Below are 22,274 nucleotides of genomic sequence, written 5' to 3' on the forward strand. Positions count from 1 at the left end.
AACATCTTTACATTTTTTAAATCAAACAACTAGAAGTAATTTTTGTCAGGTGCTTAAGTCGTTATTCCTATGTTACTAGTGTGTTAGACAAAGACAGCAAATCGCCGCATGCAACGCCCTTAAAGCAAATTCACTATTGGTGGTCTTTGTTTTTTTATTTTAAGACTTATAAGCCTACTTTTACACATATCTAATTTGAAATGTTTGATACCTAAAAAAATGGATATCGTGGTTACAACACTCACTTATTTTCTGGTCAAGAGCACTTAACTCCTAGTGGATTCCTGTGGATATGTCTTATTATGCCAGACCACCCCTGTCTGCGGGTGCTTGTAGAACATAAAATAAATAAAAAATGTCAAGAGGCATAATAGACACCGTGGTCATAAGTGGTGGAGGTGGTGGTGCATTCAATACCTTCACGCTTTGCCTTAAATATATTATAATATATTTCGATACTCGAGCGCCGCTGCAGGGACCCTATGACCTCGCTGGGTCACCCCAACGGTATATGGATGGGCATTAGGTCGGATCGCGATGAGGGTCGCCCCGTGAGGACAGTCGCGGGCCAGGGGAATTATCGTTGTTTCGGCGTAACGAACAAAACGGGACATCGGGACGAACGTATCTAACTGGCACTCGTCCTTTGGTAGGGGTGCAATTGGAGTGGGCGGGGGGGCTCGCTTGAGGAGAAAAAACGCGGACGCGGTCGGGGGGAAATTCATACGGTGCACGTGTTGCGTGTGCTGCGCTCTGATGCCCGGGAACCGACCAAACTGCGGTTCCCTCAGCTGTTGCGAGAGCGACGGCCGCCACCTCCACCATCGCTGCCGCCGTTCCACCGCTACCACCACCAGCCCACCACTGCGTCCGCCACAGCCGACGCCGTTCTTTGTCGTCATCGTCGCCGCCGCTGCCGTCGTCCGTTCACCGACCGCCAGTCACTATACAGTCAGTAGTCACCGCTCGCCAGTCAGTCGTTCACTTTCCGTGCTGCACGTTGTGTTGCGCGCGCGTCCCGCGTTTCGTCCGCAGTCGCAGTGCAATCCGGCGATAATAAATTATAGCATAATATCGAAGACAATATCCTGCGACAACATCCCGCCTCTCTGGTGTCCTATAAGCCCGTACATCATCCGCCACCATCTCTGTCGTTGCCCTGTTTTGTCGGTCGCGCGTGTGTTTACCGCCGTATTACTTTTGGTTTACAATAATAGGAACACTTATCCTCACGCGAATGGCCTGGCAAGTTTCGTCGCCGGTGCGACGGCCGCGGCGGTGGTCGACGGCATGAAACGTTCGTTTGCCCTCGGCAGTGCGGTGCATTGCGAAAACATGCGTCCGCGAAAAAAAATCGGCCGACCCGCCGCAGTGTGACGACGATGAAGGGCACGTGAAACGCCGCCGCCAAGCACGGGGCGCTTAAGCCGCGCGACGACATGTGGCCCGCGGCTTCGCCGACGGCGTTCGCCACTGCGACCACCGTGGCCGTCTTCCTGACGGTGGTCGTCGGAAAGTTTGGACGGATAAGTTCTACCCCCGTCCAACAACCAGGTACACCACATAATATTATATTATTGTTCTTAGCCATGTTATGTAGGTGTAACTACAATTACAATAAGTAAAAGTTTGTCTTGTCAAAAGCGCGTACGTTCGGAGATCAGTGTTTATAAACATCAATCGAAAAACCGGATCAAAAGATGATTGGACCCTTCTCCCCAAATGGTTTGAGTCGAAAATAAAATATATTCAACTTGTGGGTAAAGTGTTAGGTATTTTCGTACTGGATTTACAAAAAAAAGACACGTGACAGTGAATCACAATTCACACCCCTTTACTTAGATACTCTGTATGCAGTTACCCATATTTTTATATTACTACATAAGATATTGACACATTATAGAATCTATACTACAGATTGTTACCGCCTTACCGGTTACCACCTACCTTTAGCATCTATAATATATTATAATGTGTACTCAGGTATTGAGTATTAAATATGTTACGAGTATTTTATTATACATGCTAATATGCTAGGTATATAATACTTGTGTCCTGTGTCAATATATAATTCCATTATCATCGAACGACCTCGTATCAATAATAATATAATAGTATATAATACACATAATATACAATACGATACATAAACGTATCTAATTGCCCGTGGGATGGACGGCCATCGTAGCTTTCTCTTGTGTTCTTGCAGTCTGGGCCGCCTACGCTAAGCCGCGTTTGTTTATACAAACGATTCGACCGAAGAATGTCGTCTGTGGAAACCGTCGGATTTATATATTGGCGTTCGCCGTTCAGTCTTTGTACAGTATCACAATACGCAGTGCTTGATATTTTTATGTATTAGAGGTTGTAGGTATAATAGTACTACTACATTCTACTTTCAATGGCATGGGTGGATGTCCTAACCTAATACTTACAACTTACTGTAATAATACCTATTACGCGTATTCATAATTTATTATTGCCTAATGGAAAAGTATTGGTTTTTCGCGTATTTCGACAGCACGATTTGTGTTTAGAGCTTTCTGGTCGATCCTATGATATTATAATAGGTACATATAATAGGTACATATAATAGGTATATATAATGTTATAGGTACATATATTGACCACTTATTACTATATACTACCCTTATGCCGGGTTGCACAAACAATCATTGAACATTTAATGAGTCAATAGTGAGCTAATGGTCCCTTAAACAAAATTTAGTAGCTCATGATTAGTCCATTCAATTTTTTATGCAACACGCGGCATTACTGCATTAGTGATTAGTGTCATAACATTTTAGTAATTTTTTTAGGTGTAAGTTTGTGATTGTTGTGTTGTATATTTATATTTTTTAAATAAAGGTCCTCCCTCTCCTAAAAAAGTGTTTGACGTTATCTTAGAAGAAATACAAATATAAGTTCAAAATATTGATAATATTGTTATATTTTTATTAATTTTATAATTAAATATTTGTATTTATAGAGAACGTGATATAATATGTTAGTTAATAAAATATCATGTAGGCAATATGTAGTATAAATTGTACTATAATATACTGTGGAAAGTTCATTGTAATTTATAATAAATAAATAGGTAGGTATATAATAATTGATTGAATATACGAGTACGTATATACAATTAAGTAGGTAGGTATATATGTAGTAATCGATAATCCGATTTTTATCCGGTTATCGATGGTATGTTGAAAATATCTTAAGTAGCTAATCTATACTTATAAAATATATTTCGTTGGAAAACTAACTAAAATTTGGAAACAATATATCAACAAAAGCTTTCGGAGAAGTAAGAAATAAGCCGGGAAATAAGCTTATATTTGTAATCGACAAAAGTAATCTGTATTTTGTACGATTTCATAAAATATATCCTGGTTGACAACATTCGTGTAGTTCTATGAATTGCATAATGTGCTTCACAAAAACCAAATTCGATTTATTTAACTTATTTCATAGTAAAGTGCAAATAATGGAAAAATATTACTTGGTTCATACTTAGATTACAAATTGAACTTTGGTGGTTCATAATTTTTGTGAAAAACTGTGAAAACTGAATATCTACGGTAAAATCATGAACATTTATAGCTAGTTATTTTTAAGAGGATATTACTATAATCCTACAAAACACTTAGTGTGACCTATAATATATTAATGTGATATTACAACATTTGATAGGAAACTGACAGTAAAATGCGAGGTAAAATGCATCTACTTAATTATTTTTAATTATACAAGAAAACCATGCGTTTGTTTTTATGAACATTAGTATGAACATTTTGTTTATCAACAAGGTTTGAATAACGATGAGATTTTTAATTTTACGAATGGCGGTGATGTGTATAAATAATGATTTTATTTTTTTTCAATAAAACGTGTTATTTTGGGCTTTAAACTTTTAAAATATGATTAATTAAAATAATAGGTATGAATGTATGATTTCAGATTAGGTATTAAAACATATTTTTAAATAACAAAATTTAACAGATTCATTTTACTGTTTCAGAATAAAGTATCTATATTTTTACAGATACCTATATTTTAAAATTTCTGTTAATATAATTTTTAGTTTTTCGGTTATGAATACATATAGTTTTTAATACACTTAAAAATGTCTTATAATTTGTTTTTGTGAACATTTTTAATTTGATAAAATGAACCAACTGTAAACAATATAGCTTAATTATTTTTCTAATGCAATCATTGCGATCAGATTTCAAACTATAATTCAAGGTTATTTTGTACTAAGGTGAGCGAACCTAGTCAGAGTTCTTAGCACCCTATCTTTATATCTTGTAATGTTACACACCTTAATTTTCAAACTGTAGTGTATATTAATTAAATTATACGAGTTTTAATTATTTTAGTGCTGTCGCCTGTTATTTGGCTGTTCATCACCTCCACGAATAGAATAAAACCAATTGGTTTCCTTAATTTTTCTAGACAATATATGATTAAACTTTCATAATTTTTTTGATAACAATTTTCATAAGCTATTAAACAAAATGTTGATAACAACGGTAACAGCTCGTGAAGTTGGGTAAGCCATAAAAACGATGGACGATTAAATAAAAAACAAATTATATTTAAAGTATGAACATTAATTATATCTACCTATATGGCCTATACACCTAATTTTCTTTAATATCCATAGTATATAGATAACATATAGGTATACAGTTATGCATGAAGTACGATATACCTATTAAACAATTATTATTTTATAATGATTATGAACGTTATAAAAAGTATATTAAGTATAAGATGAACATTTGTTTATAAAACCATCTATACATTTGTGCTGTATTTGAATATTGTGCCTGTCTCATAATTTGTTGTTTAATTATTGCCTATAATGTATTTGTATAACTTTAGTTGTTTATTATGTATAAGAATTAAATGTAGTTGTCTTAAAATTGTAAATATACCCTAAAATATGAACTGTTGTCTCCTCCACAAGCCAAGGCTTTTGGAGACAATCATTTAAATAATCTTTATTTGTACAACGTATGTAAAATTTTTCTTAAATGCAATAAAGTTATTATTATTATTAAAATAGTTGATGATTAACCCATTATTCTTAGTCGTATGTTTTGTAGGATGCTGATTTTGAAAATGTGAATGTAAAATCAGCTGCTCTAAATACATATTGTCTAGTCAAACAATGAAATTGGTAGAATAACTAGTCTAAAATGATTATTCAAAGCTGTAGGTCGCTACATAAAGTTTATATTTTAGATTGTAGAATTCACTTTCGACGGTAGGAAGTATACAGAAATTAAAAAATATGACCTTTTTCATAAACGTTGTGCTAATGGTTAACATCGTAAACAATTTCGTTCAAATTGCAAAAGCCGAATACTAATTAGTTTTTTTTCATTATAGTTATAGTCATGAGGTATGTACTTATTTAGCTTTTGGGAATTCGAGTATACATACTATGCAATTGTTTATTTTTAAAAATAAATAATTTGGTATATACTTACACGGCTACTAACATTACTGTGTTCTTACTTTTTCTAAAATTATTTGTCTGTACAATGTTTATTGAAGTATAAAAAAATTGTTTTCTAATCATAGATGTGTTATGAATTTATGATACGTGTACATATTTTTACATTTTACGTTTAAATTTTCAATAATATTGATAAAAAAAAAGACTGTTAGTATTTTTCTTATAAACTGTATGTATAGTGTATATAACGTTATAAATTGTGTGGTGGTTTTAAGTCCGCTCGAAATTACAGCCTTATTGCTTATTGGAAACAATAATAATAACAGTAGTGATATGTGTGGTCGTAGTGTTTCGCTTTCGTAGAAGATAAAAAGAAAATATATGAGAAAATAGTAATAACTCACCATTGAGTTTTGTAGTTTGTGTAAGATTGCAGTGAACGTGGTGGTGGACCTGGTAGTGTATATAGTAATTTTTCGGAATAAAGCGATTGTGCCGCAGTAGGTAACAAATATGTGTCTGTTGGTAAAATGAGAAATAACACGCGTTCGACCGGAACAGCGAATGGACCATTTTCGCCTGGCCTTCGGAGCGAGATAAATAGTTATATTTCAAGAGATCAATAAAGAAAATGATGCTAAGCCGTATAGATTTATAATATGGCAGCAACGCTATAAGTCGCTGTATCGTCGTCGTCGTCGTCTTCGTCGTTTGTATCAATCAGACTCCCTCTTTTTTGGTTAAGAGGGAGTGGAAATAAGTCTAGAACATGGAAACATTCTGAAAGTCAATATACGTATATACATATTATATATGTTTCCAAAATTATCATTCTTTTACAATTGGGTGTTTATTTTATATTTTTTTTAACCTAGCAATTTAAAAACAGAATATTATAGTGTTGATTTAAACTTGGTATTTTATTTTAAAAATTTCGATTTTTTTTTTGCACTTCATAAAGAACATGATTCGTCGTCTTTAAAGTCTACGCTATACTAAACTTACATTTATAGATCATATATTGCATCTTAAAGAATGTCATTAAATCTGACATTAGATTTATTCATCAAAAAAATGACTTGTTAGTTGTTGTCAATGCAATGTATGTACAATGTACATACATGTTATAAGACGTTTAAAGTGAATTAGTGTACTGAAAGTCTCAACTCAAAGATCGGTTAAAAATAATACTTATTACTTATTAGGTAGGCAGTTTTAGTTCATTGAAAAAATATTCACCTAAACTATTGGTACTGATTCTGGATAAACTATTAAATAGCTTGTTATTTTTTTTTTATAATTTGTGAAGCTGCGGTATATAGGCGAGTGCCTTAAACTAATTATAGCTTTAAACGAGTGATTGGAAACTTTTTGACTAATTTTGTTAAACTTATTTTTTTTTCTTTATAATCATTTTTATTACAATATAATATAATATGATTTTAATTTGGCTATGGTACCTACTGGTATTATTATTATTATTATTACCTACTATATTTTTACAATCCTATTATAATACTATTTTTTATTTTTTATTTACTGCAGTAATGAATAAAATATTATTATTTTTACTAATAACTTCTTAGTGTAAGTACTTGTGTAATATATAATGTTGCTTTGGTAGCTGATACCTGTAATCAAATTATGTTTTATAACAATTTAAAACGTTTGGATCATTCTTTATATATGTATAGGTTTTTTTCCTATATTGGTAATATTTCAAAATACAAAAATATCCATTCTTTAAGTATAATTGTATAGTTATAAAAAGTTTTGATTACATTATAAATGATTTTTAAATCTATTGAGACGTTGTAATAATATATTGAGAATACATTATCTATAGTATATGTATAGTATAGTATAGTATAGTGTTTATGATTTTACCCAGTGGTTTTTTCGTTGTTAAACTGATTCATAGTCCATAGACGACATCAGTGTTTGTTCTGGCATTTTGCCATGTTGTTTCTGATTATTGTTCGTAGTTGATTGTATCGTATTTTTATGCACAATAAATATTGGTGTACATCCTGCAAAATATCAGTTGTTTTACAAAAGTACCTACTATACATTTTATAACGATCAACACCAACGATAATCCCAGCATAATAAATCAAACATATTAGGGATAATGTTTTCGTTAAAATGTATTATCGGTGGGTATAATTGTAAATATGTTGAACTTAGAATGCTTATATAGTTATATAGGTATACCACAGCATTATATTGGACGGTTACCATCTAGCGTGCCTTTTATGAAAGTTGAACAATTAATTCCTGTGTGAAAAATTATCGGTGGACTTCCAAAAGAGTAAACCCACTATATACACATACCACGTGTACGCGGGGATTAAATCCGCTGGAAATGGTTCTTGTGATATAACATGGTTTTTTCCCTCACGTTTTATTAAAGCGTTCGAGTTCAACCGAGTGTAGTGTAATCTGCCTTTATATGGTTGGTATGTCTGTACACCTAGATTAACAACGTCCTTCTTCAAAACAACGGGTAATATATTAAAATATTGGCTCTAAACGTATAAATGTCCTACAAACTCCTTATGTTTGTTAGATGGCAATTTTTAAATTATGAAACATAAATAAAATAAAACAAATTAAATTTATCACAAAATCGAATAAAATAAAAAATCATCATCGTAATTTATCATCCTTAAATGTTGAACACTGATTAGATTTTATAAAAAAAAAAATTATTCAATTTTTAATGATGTTTTGAATACTTAAATTGAATACTTAATTTACATATTTGTATGATAGGTACATAAGCTATTAATAACAATCTTTTTTTTTTTTTTGGTTGTCATCGCTAGCAATTAAGAATTTCCCTTTTAACTTTTGGATATGTTATTATTTTTTTTAGTCATGGGGTCTGTTGTATAATAGTATTAAAACGACGTTATTATAATCTTTTGTTACAAGATTTACAAAATTTAAGTGATATAGTAATGATATTTTTATTTAGAACCCATTCTTAAAAATACCCCCGTTATTTTTAATAATTACCTATGTGATTTAATTTATAGTGGTAGTCGGTAGGAATTTATAAAAACATACTATATATATGCAAATTTTAATTAAATATCTGCTGTATATAAATATAATTTTTATTTAGCCCTATTAAACAATTTAACATTAATAAACAAATATTGTTCAAATACAACAAGCACTATGCGTAAAATGATTTATTTATTAAATTTTTTTATTCTATGGAAACTTTAAAATAAATTAGAGTATGTTATAATTTATAATTATTACCTACGGTAAAACTTCTAAATATTTACTTTTACATTTTTAACATTTTTTTTTTATTAATTTTTCTTTGTTATTTCATATGTCACTTTTGACTTCTATAGAAGATTTATTATATAAAATAATATTTGAATCTTCCTCTCTTTAAATTTATATTTTACTAAATGTTTTTTTTCTTGTTAGTCGAAAGTGAGTGTTCGCTTAGACATGCTCCAATTCTTAATTCTTATTTCGTCAAGATTGACGTATAGTTTATCGTCTACTTTTTCCTTTTTACATACAATAAAATCATTTATTGATCTTATAATGCAAGTTGCAAATATGAAATAATCTTTTTATGTTATGTATGAGTAGTTTGTTTTGTGTAATTATTTGATTTAGTTAGTTTTAGGATTGTTTATTGATCGGAGGTTTATTTACGAATGAATTTATTTAGTAGATATACAATATACATTTATTTAGTAGGCAATTTGTAAAATATTGTAAATGAATAATTTTTAATTTGAAATAGAAAGGCATGACCTATATTATGTAAGTGCTTAAAATTAATATTTTGTATAAATCATTGAATTCTAGTTGAATTCATTGAAGTTGAAAAGAGAAAATGTTGAGTTTTAATTATACCATTTAATTGTACAATAAATTGACTTACTTAATAATTATTGTTAGTTTAATTTTCTATAAGATGCTATTATTTATAAACTAAAGTTCTTTAAAAAATTAACACATTTATTCAGGGGTGGATCTTTGATGTTTTGATAGGGGGGGGGGCACATATAAATTGTATAAGTTTAATTTTAATTAATAATACATACATATTGCATACTATTATTTTTGAACAATAATGATTATATTAAATAATAATTAATAGTTGGTAGTATTATTTTTATTAAATTAATTTTTCATTTATATGATACTCATTGCTCGTAGTTACATAAAAAAATTATTGATAGAAAACTGACAGGGGGCACGTGCCCCTGTGCCCCTCCCCTGAATCCACCACTGCATTTATGGACTTCTTAAAATCTGATAATTTTTTTAATATTTGATTTCATATTTAACTCCATGTGAGTTATTTTAATTAATTTTTTTAATTTTTATAATCAGTTTAAACATAATATGTATTTTTTATTAATCATTGATATCTACATAATAAAACTTTATGTTGATGTAATGAGTTCAAAAATATATACTTATACAACTTAAACCGGAATGTAGAAAACACCCACTACTTAGTGAATAATGACCTAGATGACTAGATGTAGAATAATAATTTACTATGTATACTATTGTCTACTGTTACTGTCAAGTACCTAAGTAGTAACCCTATATCTTTGCAGTATAGTGTCATAATACATAATTTAGAAAAGGGTCAATATTTTGGCCAGTCTTCACTTTATTATTCAATCAACCCTTTAAAGATTTTTTTTTTATTGACTTAAGGGTTCAATATCTATGGTCATTAGTCCGAAGGTTATTTAGTAGGTTTTTTCACTGTTGGGGAGAGTACGGTTGGTTAGAACACGTGTATACATAGTTAGGATTTGTCACTAAAACCCAGGTGGTCACCCATCCGGGAACTAGTGACACCGGCTGATGCTTGACTTCAGAACACGTTTGTGACTGAAGCCAACTACCGCGCCACAATAGGCCACTATAAAGATATTATATAAGTTCGTTCCACGTTTTGTTTTAATAATAAAGAGAGGCCGAATCCTGCAGTAGTGAGATTAAAGTGTCCAAATGACCGTTGGTTTTTGGCCATCAGCCATCGGGTCAGCAGAGTAGCAGACTAGCCAAATATCGGCACATTTGTGATTATAGAAGGGAACATTTCAACCTTGCCAATTGCAACCCTTAACCCGGCGTTGTATTATTTGATAATAAGTAAATTAATACGTTACAAATTTGAAATTTGTGATTCAAGTTAAGCTATCATTAATATAATAATATGTATAATATTACTCATTGACTATTGTTCTATTTTACGAACTATAAATATATAATATTATTTTTATTAAAATAATGTAATAACTAATAACTAATTAAAGTTAAAATAAATTGAATATTATACATTTTGACAATAAATGATATAAAGTCGAGTATAAACTCGAATATAAAGTACTTAACAAGTTTTTTTTGGCAAATTTGAAATTTCCTTTCATGTTTTTACTGTTTTTAAAAATTGAGAAAATATCAAGTTTTATCATGTTACAATACTAAACGCTCGTCATTCAATACGAGGGTCAAATATAAATAATACTATTTAAGGTTTCCATATGAACACCAAAGTAAAACGAACAAATTGTGTAACCGTTGCGAGCGTACTTACCTACAACATGTGGTGGCAGATGCCTGTGCCGATGCCGCCACCAACGACGACAACGATAGAAGAGCGAGGAGGGCCCCCACGAGGTTAGTCACCTCTCTTGTCTGGTGCGTTGGATGACTTGTTGCGTGTGAGTGTTTGTGTAAGTGTATGTGTGTGTACGTACTCCGAGTTGACTGCCCCTTCCATGCTAAATGCTAAACACTAGAAAAAAACATACTCATACGCCAACGAGACTATTTGAATATTATATATTTTTTCCATAGGGTTTGTCTATTTAATTTATTTTTAATAACAAATAATATAACCTTGAAAATATTAGGTACTTTTTAATTATTCAATGCTAACACTCATAGTTTTATTAGTCAAACAGTTTGTATTTAGTCCATTAAAATTACGGAATTTTATTAGTATAAAATCTTAGATTTTATTTAATTTCAAATAAATTCTAAAAATTGGATGTACCCGTAATGCTTAATCTGGATACGATGGACCCAAGCGATGGTAGGTAATATCTATAATAGATATTTTTCAATAGATATTCAAATGTGCAATAGGTTATTAATAATATAAGGTGAATTAATAATCATCATTTTATATACAAATATTAGAATAAAATAACATGAAATAAATAATATATTCAATAACATATTTAATTTTTAAATAATTAATAATTTTAACACTGTGTGTCGTATGCTACTTGTTTCCGTCTCATAAACGTTCACCAGACAACTACACAAGATTGGTTCTATTGAACGATAATTTGATTAGTTTTAACTTGTAACTTTGTAAGACGGTTATCACACATACGGGTGGCATCCACTTAAATACTTGTGCAGCACTAATTGCTATCGGATAAAGAATATCGAACATCTAATTGTACCATCATATTACATACCTAATTTCAATTTCAATGACTTGATTACTTTTTTAAAAATTATTCTTATAGACTTGTATGTTGCAAGTTAAAATTGTTGGTTTATTTTTCTAAATATTTTTGTAAAATGTATGAATAATTTTAATATATAATTATATTGGTGTTAAAGTACACGGCATCGAAGAACCTCTAAAGTGAAATATTTGGCATTTTTACAGAGTCATATAATATTTGTATAATAGACTAGACAGGTATTATTATTTATAGTCACATTATCACTGTATGTACTTTGTTTTATATGTTTAAGTAACGTTCAGTATTTTCCAAATCGCAATACAGTTTAACAATGGCTTATAGTAGTTAAATTACAATTATTTGTTAATAGCTAAAAAGACAATATCAAAATGTATCAAAGCAAAAATAATAACAATTCAAAAAGTTTCATTGCTGGGTCGCTTTTTTTTATCTGTGATTCATATTAATATTGTTATTTTCCTCTTGTATATTATTCACAATCGCGTGATATAATATTATGCTTATTTTTAAAAATGATTTTTTACAAATTCCATATAACCCCAATACATTTTTAAAAAAAGTATGAAAAATGTCCTAGAAAATTATAACTAACGGAAAAATATATTATACGTAGTATACTAGGTAGTATTGTGATTACTTATTTGTTACACATATGAAATAAGCATTGTATTGTGTAATAAAATCTAGAGCTTTGTAGATTATGTTCACAATAATAGAAGATACCTATAACTCTCATAATTCATAATAGTTTTTGTAATTTTAAGTATAACCAACAAATGTATATATTATTTTATTTTAATGTGTATTTATCACTCATGACATCTTTTAAAATATCTATGGATATAATAGAAATATATATTATGTTAGAGTATACATTAATCAATGATGACTTTAAGGCCAACCTATATATTTTATTATCTTTTATATACAACACATTTTTATTGTAGTAGGTACCTACGTATACAATTTTAGCATAATGCTACACAATGGCAGTGTATTAAAAGCTATAGTGATGAAGATCAAATAGAAAAATAATGTCAATGGCCATGCAAATGTACCTATAACATTTTACATTTGTAATAGTGGTTTTTTAAATTTCATTCATTGTTATAATCTCAATGACCTATTGATGATTTAATATAGTTTTTAAACTTGTCACATTTATTATATTATTATTTTTGTCACTTTTTGTTTGTCCATTGTATATTTGTGTTATAGTCATACCTGTGACTAATACACAACTGATTTGTTAGGTACATGTTATGTCGTATTATACTTGTGTAGTTGTGTAAGTTGCATTCGCGTGATTTTTAAATAAAATAATAATAACTTTTTATTTTTATGGTTATGCAAAATAATATTATTGGTTAATTATTTATTGAAATTTTTAATTAATAGAGTAGGTAATTTAAATAATTTTTTTTTTCATATTATGTATTAATATTTTCAAACTGAAATTAAATTCTAAATTTGTACCTCTTACCTTATCTGTATCATTCAATGGTTAAAATAATGTTATACGTTTTTAAACTTAAGTTAAGACTTAACATTATTCAATGTTGGGATCTATAAAATTGATTTTTTATTTTTAACTAAAATATAACTTAATTTCGTATAGGTACTCTAATAATATTTATGCAATAACTAATAAGTACCTATTAGATTATAAAACACCAATATGTTTTCTAAATGTATTTGGAGTATAAATAATACAGTCCAAATTACATTTTAGTAATAAATATAGGTACCAAATTGTTGCCTAATTCATACCTAATTATTTAATGAAATAAATTATTTTAATTTAATCAAAAATCCATTTACTATTGTAAAATAAAAAGTGAATAAGATTGAGGTATCACACATTTTAGTTTTTTTCCGCTACAAATTACAATATCATGCGTTTATGAAGTAATTCAATTTATACATACTTACTTCCAGTAATTCCAGAGGTTTTTTGTTAAATTACAAACAATGAGTGAGAGAATAATATTAATAAAACTACATAGTTTACTAGTACACACACTTCATAGTTCATGCATACAATTATGGAAAATAAAATATTTCCTAAGCCCCCCAAACTTAGCCGTAGCCCCCTCCCAAAAAAAAAAAAAAAAATAAAAAACCTAGGACATATAATTTTAATATGTCATATTTCAATGGTGTGCTTGCCTTTAATATATTCAGCCCTCAAGTCAAAAGTTGAAATTGCGCCTATGATCTGGTATAATAATATGATGTGCAAGGTTCCAGGTCACCGGCTAGGGCACAGGTTGTTATGACATTTTATCTATACGGACTCAATTCAAACATATTAAGATAATACCTTGGGCTCAATTCGAACACATAAAAGTAGCATGGACTCAATTCAATATCACCGTGATTTTCAACATTTAGGATGGTTTCTGGGAGCAAATTGTATGTAGTTAGGACTCAGAGTGGTCAAAATACTTTTTTTTATAATTGTTGGGGAAAACAAACAAAAATCACGGGAAATCTAGATTATTTACGCAATGCAAATTTTCAAAATAATTTCGTTTTTTCAGTGTGATTATGAAAGAAATAATTGTTGAGACTAGACATTTTCATCAAATATTTATAGGCAAATATTTATAGACTTAAATACTTCATATAATATAATTTGCTAAGCTATTATAGTTAATAAATTCCTTAAAAATATAGTCTGATTATAAGTTTTTTATATGGCTACTTAATTTAAATTTTAATTTTAATTCAATTAGTACAATACTGAACCATTAGATTATTGGTTGTATAAGTTGATATTATATTCAAAATAGATACATTTTTTATTTTATGGTGATAGCTTTTTGTGTAGCACACATACTTTACATTATTTTTTGAGCAGTAAATTTAGACCATTTTATGTGAGAGATTTCAAGAAATAAATGTCAATTCAACATTCAGCTGAATTCACTTTATAGGTCTAACAATCCCTGTCTTGCCATCAGTAATGTCACTTTGAATTATTCAGTTGTTCTGTATAATGGAATTTTGCAGCATGAAGACACCTAGGGTAACTCAATGTGAGTCACAATCATACTAATCCTCTTGCTTTACCCAGAATTAGACGTTTTGTTATGTTAAAATAAGAACAATGCGAATGGAATTTTCAAAGTTTTCCACTTAATTAAGATCGTTATATTGTAATGTATTGATTTCATTGCCATGTATTTCCTTATATTAATAGGTAGGTCGAATTAAAATAAGATGTTTTTATTTATTCATTTTTTAATTTTTTAAAATTTTTTTTTTATTTATTAATGAAACAATAAAGTATTTATTGCATTTTATAAATATATCTGTTTTGTTATACACACATAATATAATATACAAACTATAGAAGTAGGTAACGCAATATACTGATGGCTTGATAAATTAACTTGTGAATACCGAGAGGTAAAACTTAATATAGGTAGAGTTATACAATTTAGTAGTAATAATAAATGTATTTATGTTAAAGTTAAGCGATACATTCATACTCCGGGTTCTTCGAGTATCTATTATATTTTTTTTACGAATTGTGGGTGGATGAATAGCCGAGAAGCAAAACAAACGACTAAGAACTCGAGTGAATTTATGTTGTGTTGAAGGGTTTATTATGAATTTAACTGATGGAATGTTATACTGTTTAGAATATGAATGAATGAGTAATTTAAAGTATAATAGTGTTTTAATTAATTTCATTGAATACAAATCACTAACTCCTTGAGCATAATATGATACTTAAAACTTTTTATAGTTGAGGATTTAATTTTAGTTGTTTTTTTTTATATATTTACATGTTTTTAGTTGAAATACATATAAGGGATGTAATTGTTGTACGTACTATTAAAGTTAACACGGAAATGTTAATATTTTTTATCATAATAAAAATACCACAAAATTTATCATATTATAAAACCTAATATACCTATCTACTATTATATTTTATACAATTAATAATATATCATAACATAATATACTGAAATAAGTTGTTGTATTAAGCGTTTAATATAGGTATAAGTTTAAAAGATTTAGTACCTACAATAAGAAATGTTAGTGAAAAACTAGGTTAAGAAAACAATTATTGGTAATAAGTAGAATACCAAATAATTCAAATTCTATAAACATTAAACATATTTCATGTAACTAGGGTAAAATAAGAATAATGTAATATAATAACAATTAAGTATAATTTAACCATAGGACAATCGATATTATTCGATAGTCATTCGATTTTAAGTTTAAGATATAGGGAATATGTTAAGACAGAAAAGGGGTCAGTGAGTGGTGATCGTGTGACTCGATTACCACTAACTACCAGTGTTAGATCCAGGTGGTGATCGTGTGACTCGATCGCCAATGGACGCAACGTTTTAATAAAAGTGTTTATTATAGTTAAAAGGTTCGTTTATTTGCGTATGTCTGTGATCGCCGTATACGACAAAGAATACCTACCTAATTTAGATTTATTTCTATTTTTTTTTACATTTCGATTTTAATTATATGTAATTTATATGTAATTTTAATAAGTTTAAGAAAAAGAGATGAAAATAATTGAAACTATATATTAGTTTTAGTTTTGTTTCCCAAACGGTGGTCCGTAGCCCATCGTGGGTACCCGCAAGCCGGTGTGATCTTTTTCCATTATAAATCAATTTTTACTTTTTTTTATTTTTTTTTTATTTTTTATTTGGCATAAACAATCTATACTATTTGAAGCACAATAAGTTTATATGATAAGAGTAGTAGAACATGATTGTTTGGAATAAGCAGCCACCCATTAGTGGTTCTTGGCTATTTTTACTTTTAAAATTAAAAAAAAATTAAATTTACTGGATTTATCGTCATTACCTAGGAAATATTTCTGCATCATTGTTCGAAAATAATGGAAATTAGCGTTATTTCCTAGTCAATATCGTATACCTACTGTCTAATTTGATCGGAAATATCGTTATTGACTATAGTAATTTATGTTTTTGCCGGTAACATATATATTATATACATCTATTATTTACATATCTAAATGTGTTACTGTTTATTAAATCTATTCTGAATTTTCCATTAATATTTTTCGTGATAGTATTTCCAGAAAATTTAAGTTTTATTTAGAGCTAATATTAACTATCAAAAACTTAGTCTAATCTGCCTAAAAATTAAAATTTGCCAAATATTAAAATATTATTCTTGTGTCATTATTTTATTTATACCATCTAGATATAGGATTATATTATGCTCTCAACTATAACGTTGTTTTAGTGGTTTAAATATTCTAAAGGCAATACTTATAAGTTATATTATTACTAATTACTAATTACATATAATCATTCTCATCATTTATTATATATTATAATATTTCAGTTTTTTGATGCGCTGTGTAAATATTTTTAGGAGAATATGTAGATATATATTTGTATACATTATTGCATTATTAATTACTGGCGTGCGTAAAATATTCGTTAAAATGTAGTTCTCTTTAATCATTAGAAACAATTTGTCATTGGGTACCTACATCTTATGACTTGAGAGTCATAGAAACATTCTGTTAGAATATAAAAGCTTATTATTTTTAAAATGAGGTTAACATGGTAAAATGTTATTTATTATGTATGTAAAAAAATTATAACTTTGAATGCTTTAAGTTTGAAAACAGTTCAATGGAAATTCACGAATAAACGACGGTCGTATTATTTATTATATACATAATACATAAACAACTGTATACATGAAAGAATTTATTATCTATAGGAAACGCGCTCGTTTAAATATTCAGTTTAACTAGAACCACTTCTGAAACGTAAATATATTTTGATAAAATTCAAACATATTTTCTATTAGGTTTATATTACAAACGTTGAAACGTATACATTAAAAATATAACTACATATAAGAATAAATTAATTTATGTTTTTTATCAACCAATTGTTATATACCATTCACAACATTGTGTGTGTATGTAATAAAATAAAACATATTTTATTGAATATAAAGTGGTGTAATTTAAATTGATAGACGTTCGAAATGAAAAGAAAAGTACTGCGTACTGTTTTGGTTTTTGGTGTTTTTACTGATACTTTATGGATCAATAAACGAAAAGTCCGTGAGCGTTTTTCAGGGTAAAAATTAGGCGTCCCTCTTGACATTCCGTTTGTACGCTCAAAACGGAGGGTCCCGTGTCGGAGAGGCACTTGGTCGCCAGCTAAAACCAAGATTTCAAACAGTTGCCTTGGCGTATATATATATTTTAGCGTGGTCCATTATTATACTGATTTTGCTTGTATATATGAAATCGCGATAGGACGGTGTAACAGTATGACAATAATTGTGTGACAGCAAGTTAAATGAGTTGAAGTGGAGGGTCGTGATAGTGTTCGAGTGACAGTGAATGGTATTATAGTGGGAATGTGATTGGGTTGGGAGGGGGGGTCTTCGTGATTTCAAAACTGGGCTTTCGTTATTTTGCCATGTAAAGGCTCTGTGGAATTCTGAATGCGGCAATTCAATTTAACTAATGGCCGCCGTCGGTATTAATTAAAATAAATCCCCCGAGAGTTCTATGGCAATGTTGGCGACGCGGTCCACATGTATACATATTATATTCTGTACAGGTATACTATTATACCGCGAGCTTATTGTATGGTGACTATAGTCTGTATTCAGCAGGGTAGATAAATGGTAATTGATTATTCATAAGAAATATAATTGGAGTGTCCAATGAATAGGTACTGCCCGCGAAATAATCACGAACAAAAAATTTAAGTTTGATACTAATTATTCGATTAAATAATTTTTACTTACCGTTATTTGCATGTATGTATGTATGTATGTATGTATGTATGTATGTATGTATGTATGTATGTATGTATGTATGTATGTATGTATGTATGTATGTATGTATGTGTGCGTGTATGTATGTATGTGTGTCCACAGTTGTTTAGTGTTTTTAATGTAATTCGTAGTTTTACTTTTTATTTTCAAGAATTTCTATGTTTGAGTTTAAGGACTATAGTCAAAATTTCAATTGGTTGAATGGGGATGACTATCAGTTTGGTTGTCCCTTGAGACAACCACCATCTAAATTGACGGATGAATAAAAATGACTTTTTATGTGAAATGAGAAATTTTGTAAAGTTTGTACCTAGTTAAACTATTAACAAATGCCAAATAAATAATGTATAATTTATGAATATAATATATATGTAGGTATATCATATAATATACTCACTCAGTTGTTTAATCTTATTATAAGAAATCAAGAAGGAAATCAACATTTCGAATAGGGTTGATATTTTTGTATCAAAACTTTCTGCAATCTGCAATAACTATTATAGTAAAAATAACAATTTGTTACGAGTTTACGACAATTTAAAATAAAGTTTTGGTGGCAGTTGAGAAAGATATTCTATCAGATTGATGCAGGTTTCACGTATAAAAAACTTTTTAATGTGATCTAAACATTTAATTTGAAATCAACGTTTTATTTGATGACTTATTTAATATTAATATAAAAATAGTTGAGCAAATTAAAAAAAAAAGCAGGAATATTTGCTTTATAGTTACCTTTGTTATTTTAAATATAACTTAAACATATTACGTACAAATTAAAGAATAGTACCTAATAAGCGCACTTATAAAACACATAGTGTAACAGATTAATTAATTAAAATTAACAAATCTGTTAACAACTATAAATAATGGATCCATTGTTTGGAATAGCTTTTAATAGGATTAAATGTAACCATCAATAAATTAACGCTTGATGTAGGCTTGTTCATTATAAAACGTTAAAATAATTATATAAACACTATAGTATTGAAATAAATTCTATATACTTACCGACTAAAATAAAAATATTTGATGTTTTTCTTAATTATTGTCATAGGTAGGTATGTATAATTATTTAAAAAAAACCATGATAGTTAATGGCTTAAGATGATAAAAAAAATAGCTTTATAATATATTAATACCCATCGTGGACATAAAATGTAATACAATGTCATTATATTATGATAATAAGATGTTACAGCTATTTATAATTGTAAATATCAAAACAGTTATTGTTGAAATATACAAATTACGTTAACATATTTAAACAGTTATTAGAGGTAATATATTTTTTATTCACGAGTAATTTAATGTAAATTCTATAGTTTAAATATTTTAGTATTTTCTGTGTTAAGATAAAATGTACTGTTAGATCTAGGTATTACGAGCAGGAGTATGGAAAATGATTAAGAAATTTAGGACAGTTAATATTTCCAGCGAAGAGCTTTTACGAAAAGTATATTATATCTAAACGCAAATGTGGTTGTTCTAGTGTTATAAGGTTAAGAATTTATAAAAGTGGGGATTACGAAGAATGCAATTTTCTGGGTATGAAACATTTAAATGGGAGGAACCGTAAAAACTGTTGCTGAATTTTTTTCTAGTTTACATTTAAGACCTGTTTGGTAAGAATACCATATTATTGAGACATATTCATAAATAAAACGTACCAAATAACAATATAATATAGATGTTTGTGCAAGTTGATCATTAGAATTAGCACAATTACGATGAATAAAACCCAATATTTTGTTTGATCTTCTAACAATGTTAGTAATGCGACAGTCGAATTTAAGTTTAAGATCAAAAAATATACCAAAGTCCTTAAGTCCGATGTAGTATGTCACAATTAAGATTGTAATTATATTTAAAGTTCGAAACAATTCGAGCTCTTGAAAATGTCATTATCTGGCAATTATTAATATTGAGAGTGAAATTATTGTGAACGTCATTCATAAATCATAAAGAGTATTTAAATCAAATTGAAGCAAATCAGCTTCAGTTTGATTGTTTACTAATCATCTGCAGTAGACAATTTTGAAAATGTGTGTCATTAATAAAAATTGGAAATAATATTGGTGCTAGTTACTATATATTATACTCTATATCTAACCATGAATATTTAAGTCATGCTATATATAGGTACATGCATGCAGGTTGATTCACTAAGCATGTTCACCCAGTCTTTCTTCAATTATGCCTTTATTCAAAATCTGATTTTTGGAATTTTCAAATATACTTATAGACCATATTTTTAAATTCTTGAGATTGTTTGTACTACTTAATGAGTGCCCTGTGAAGATATAAACTTTTGATTTTAAAATGAGAACTCATAACTGTAAATTATTTAGCCGATAATTTACTGAAAATGTTTAAAATCAAATTTAAAATGAGTAGTTTTGGAGTTATTTAATTTTCTGTATTAAGGATAGTATTATGTTCATGATAATGGGGTTAGAAGATATGTGGGTTACAGTGATTCGAACATTTTAGGAATTAGGTTGATGTGGTGATGGACCTTAAAGGCCTGTAAAAGCCTAGAAGAAGAATAAGAAGAATATTAATCCATCAACATTTATAATCTGTAAAAATGGTTCAAGTATAATAAATAGGTACTAGATCTAATGTTACATACATTTTATATTTTTGTAAAACCATTGTTAAGGACTATCATTTTTAATATGAAAATTTTAATAACCGAGTAACTCGTTCAAGTTTTGAATTAAGTACATCAACATTTTCAAATAAATCATCAGTTAAATAATTTACAATAAAAAAAAGTATTCTCGTCTGAAAAAAAGAAGTTTTCAGGACATCCCTTAGGTTGTACAAAAAAATCTCAAGAGTTTAAAAATATGATCTTTAAGTATATTCAAAGATTCTAAAAACCAATGTATGAATAAATTCATGATTAAATGAAAAAATAGGGGCCAGTAAACTTGGTAAATCACTCTGTAATCTGTATATATATATATACAAACTATTATCAATTATGGATTAATTATTTGTATTTGGTATTTTATTTTTATTCGGTCTTTTAGAATATTATTAATATGTTTAAATAATACAAATTAAATATTATATTATATACATACCTCTATAAGGACAATGATTCAAACAAAATAAAGCATTGTCTAGGAAATTTATTACTTAAATAATGTAAGTAATTTGCATGCTAATTTTGTGTGCTTAATTATATTATATACGGCCAATAAGTTTTTCTTATTTCTAACTGTATTCAGAATCTATCTGTGAATCATAAAAATATACGTTTTAACCGTTTTGTGGTGTAGGTAGCTTATATTATAGGTTAGTTAAAATATTATTTCGATTGCGGTTGTTTTAATTCTCACAATAAATATTTCTTTTAATATACATCGATACTATAACGCCTATAACGTTACGCAGCAAATTGTAGACACCTACCTATATGGGGTATATAATAAGGGCTATACCTACCTATACCGGGT

The 22,274-nt window shown here is 28.6% G+C and overlaps 1 protein-coding gene across 1 annotated transcript in view; it reads left to right on the forward strand.

The window, feature by feature from the left end:
• The first annotated feature begins 923 nt into the window (after nucleotides 1-923).
• The window catches only part of LOC100163716 (disintegrin and metalloproteinase domain-containing protein 10), a 94,379-nt gene continuing 73,028 nt past the window's right edge, over nucleotides 924-22,274 (forward strand). The window contains exon 1 of the mRNA XM_001945568.5: nucleotides 924-1,554. Coding sequence (XP_001945603.2) covers nucleotides 1,440-1,554 — 115 coding nt within the window. The 5' untranslated portion in view covers nucleotides 924-1,439. The remainder of the gene's footprint in view (nucleotides 1,555-22,274) is intronic.

This window comes from Acyrthosiphon pisum, chromosome A1 (genome assembly GCF_005508785.2).
Source record: "Acyrthosiphon pisum isolate AL4f chromosome A1, pea_aphid_22Mar2018_4r6ur, whole genome shotgun sequence".
Taxonomy (NCBI): domain Eukaryota; kingdom Metazoa; phylum Arthropoda; class Insecta; order Hemiptera; family Aphididae; genus Acyrthosiphon; species Acyrthosiphon pisum.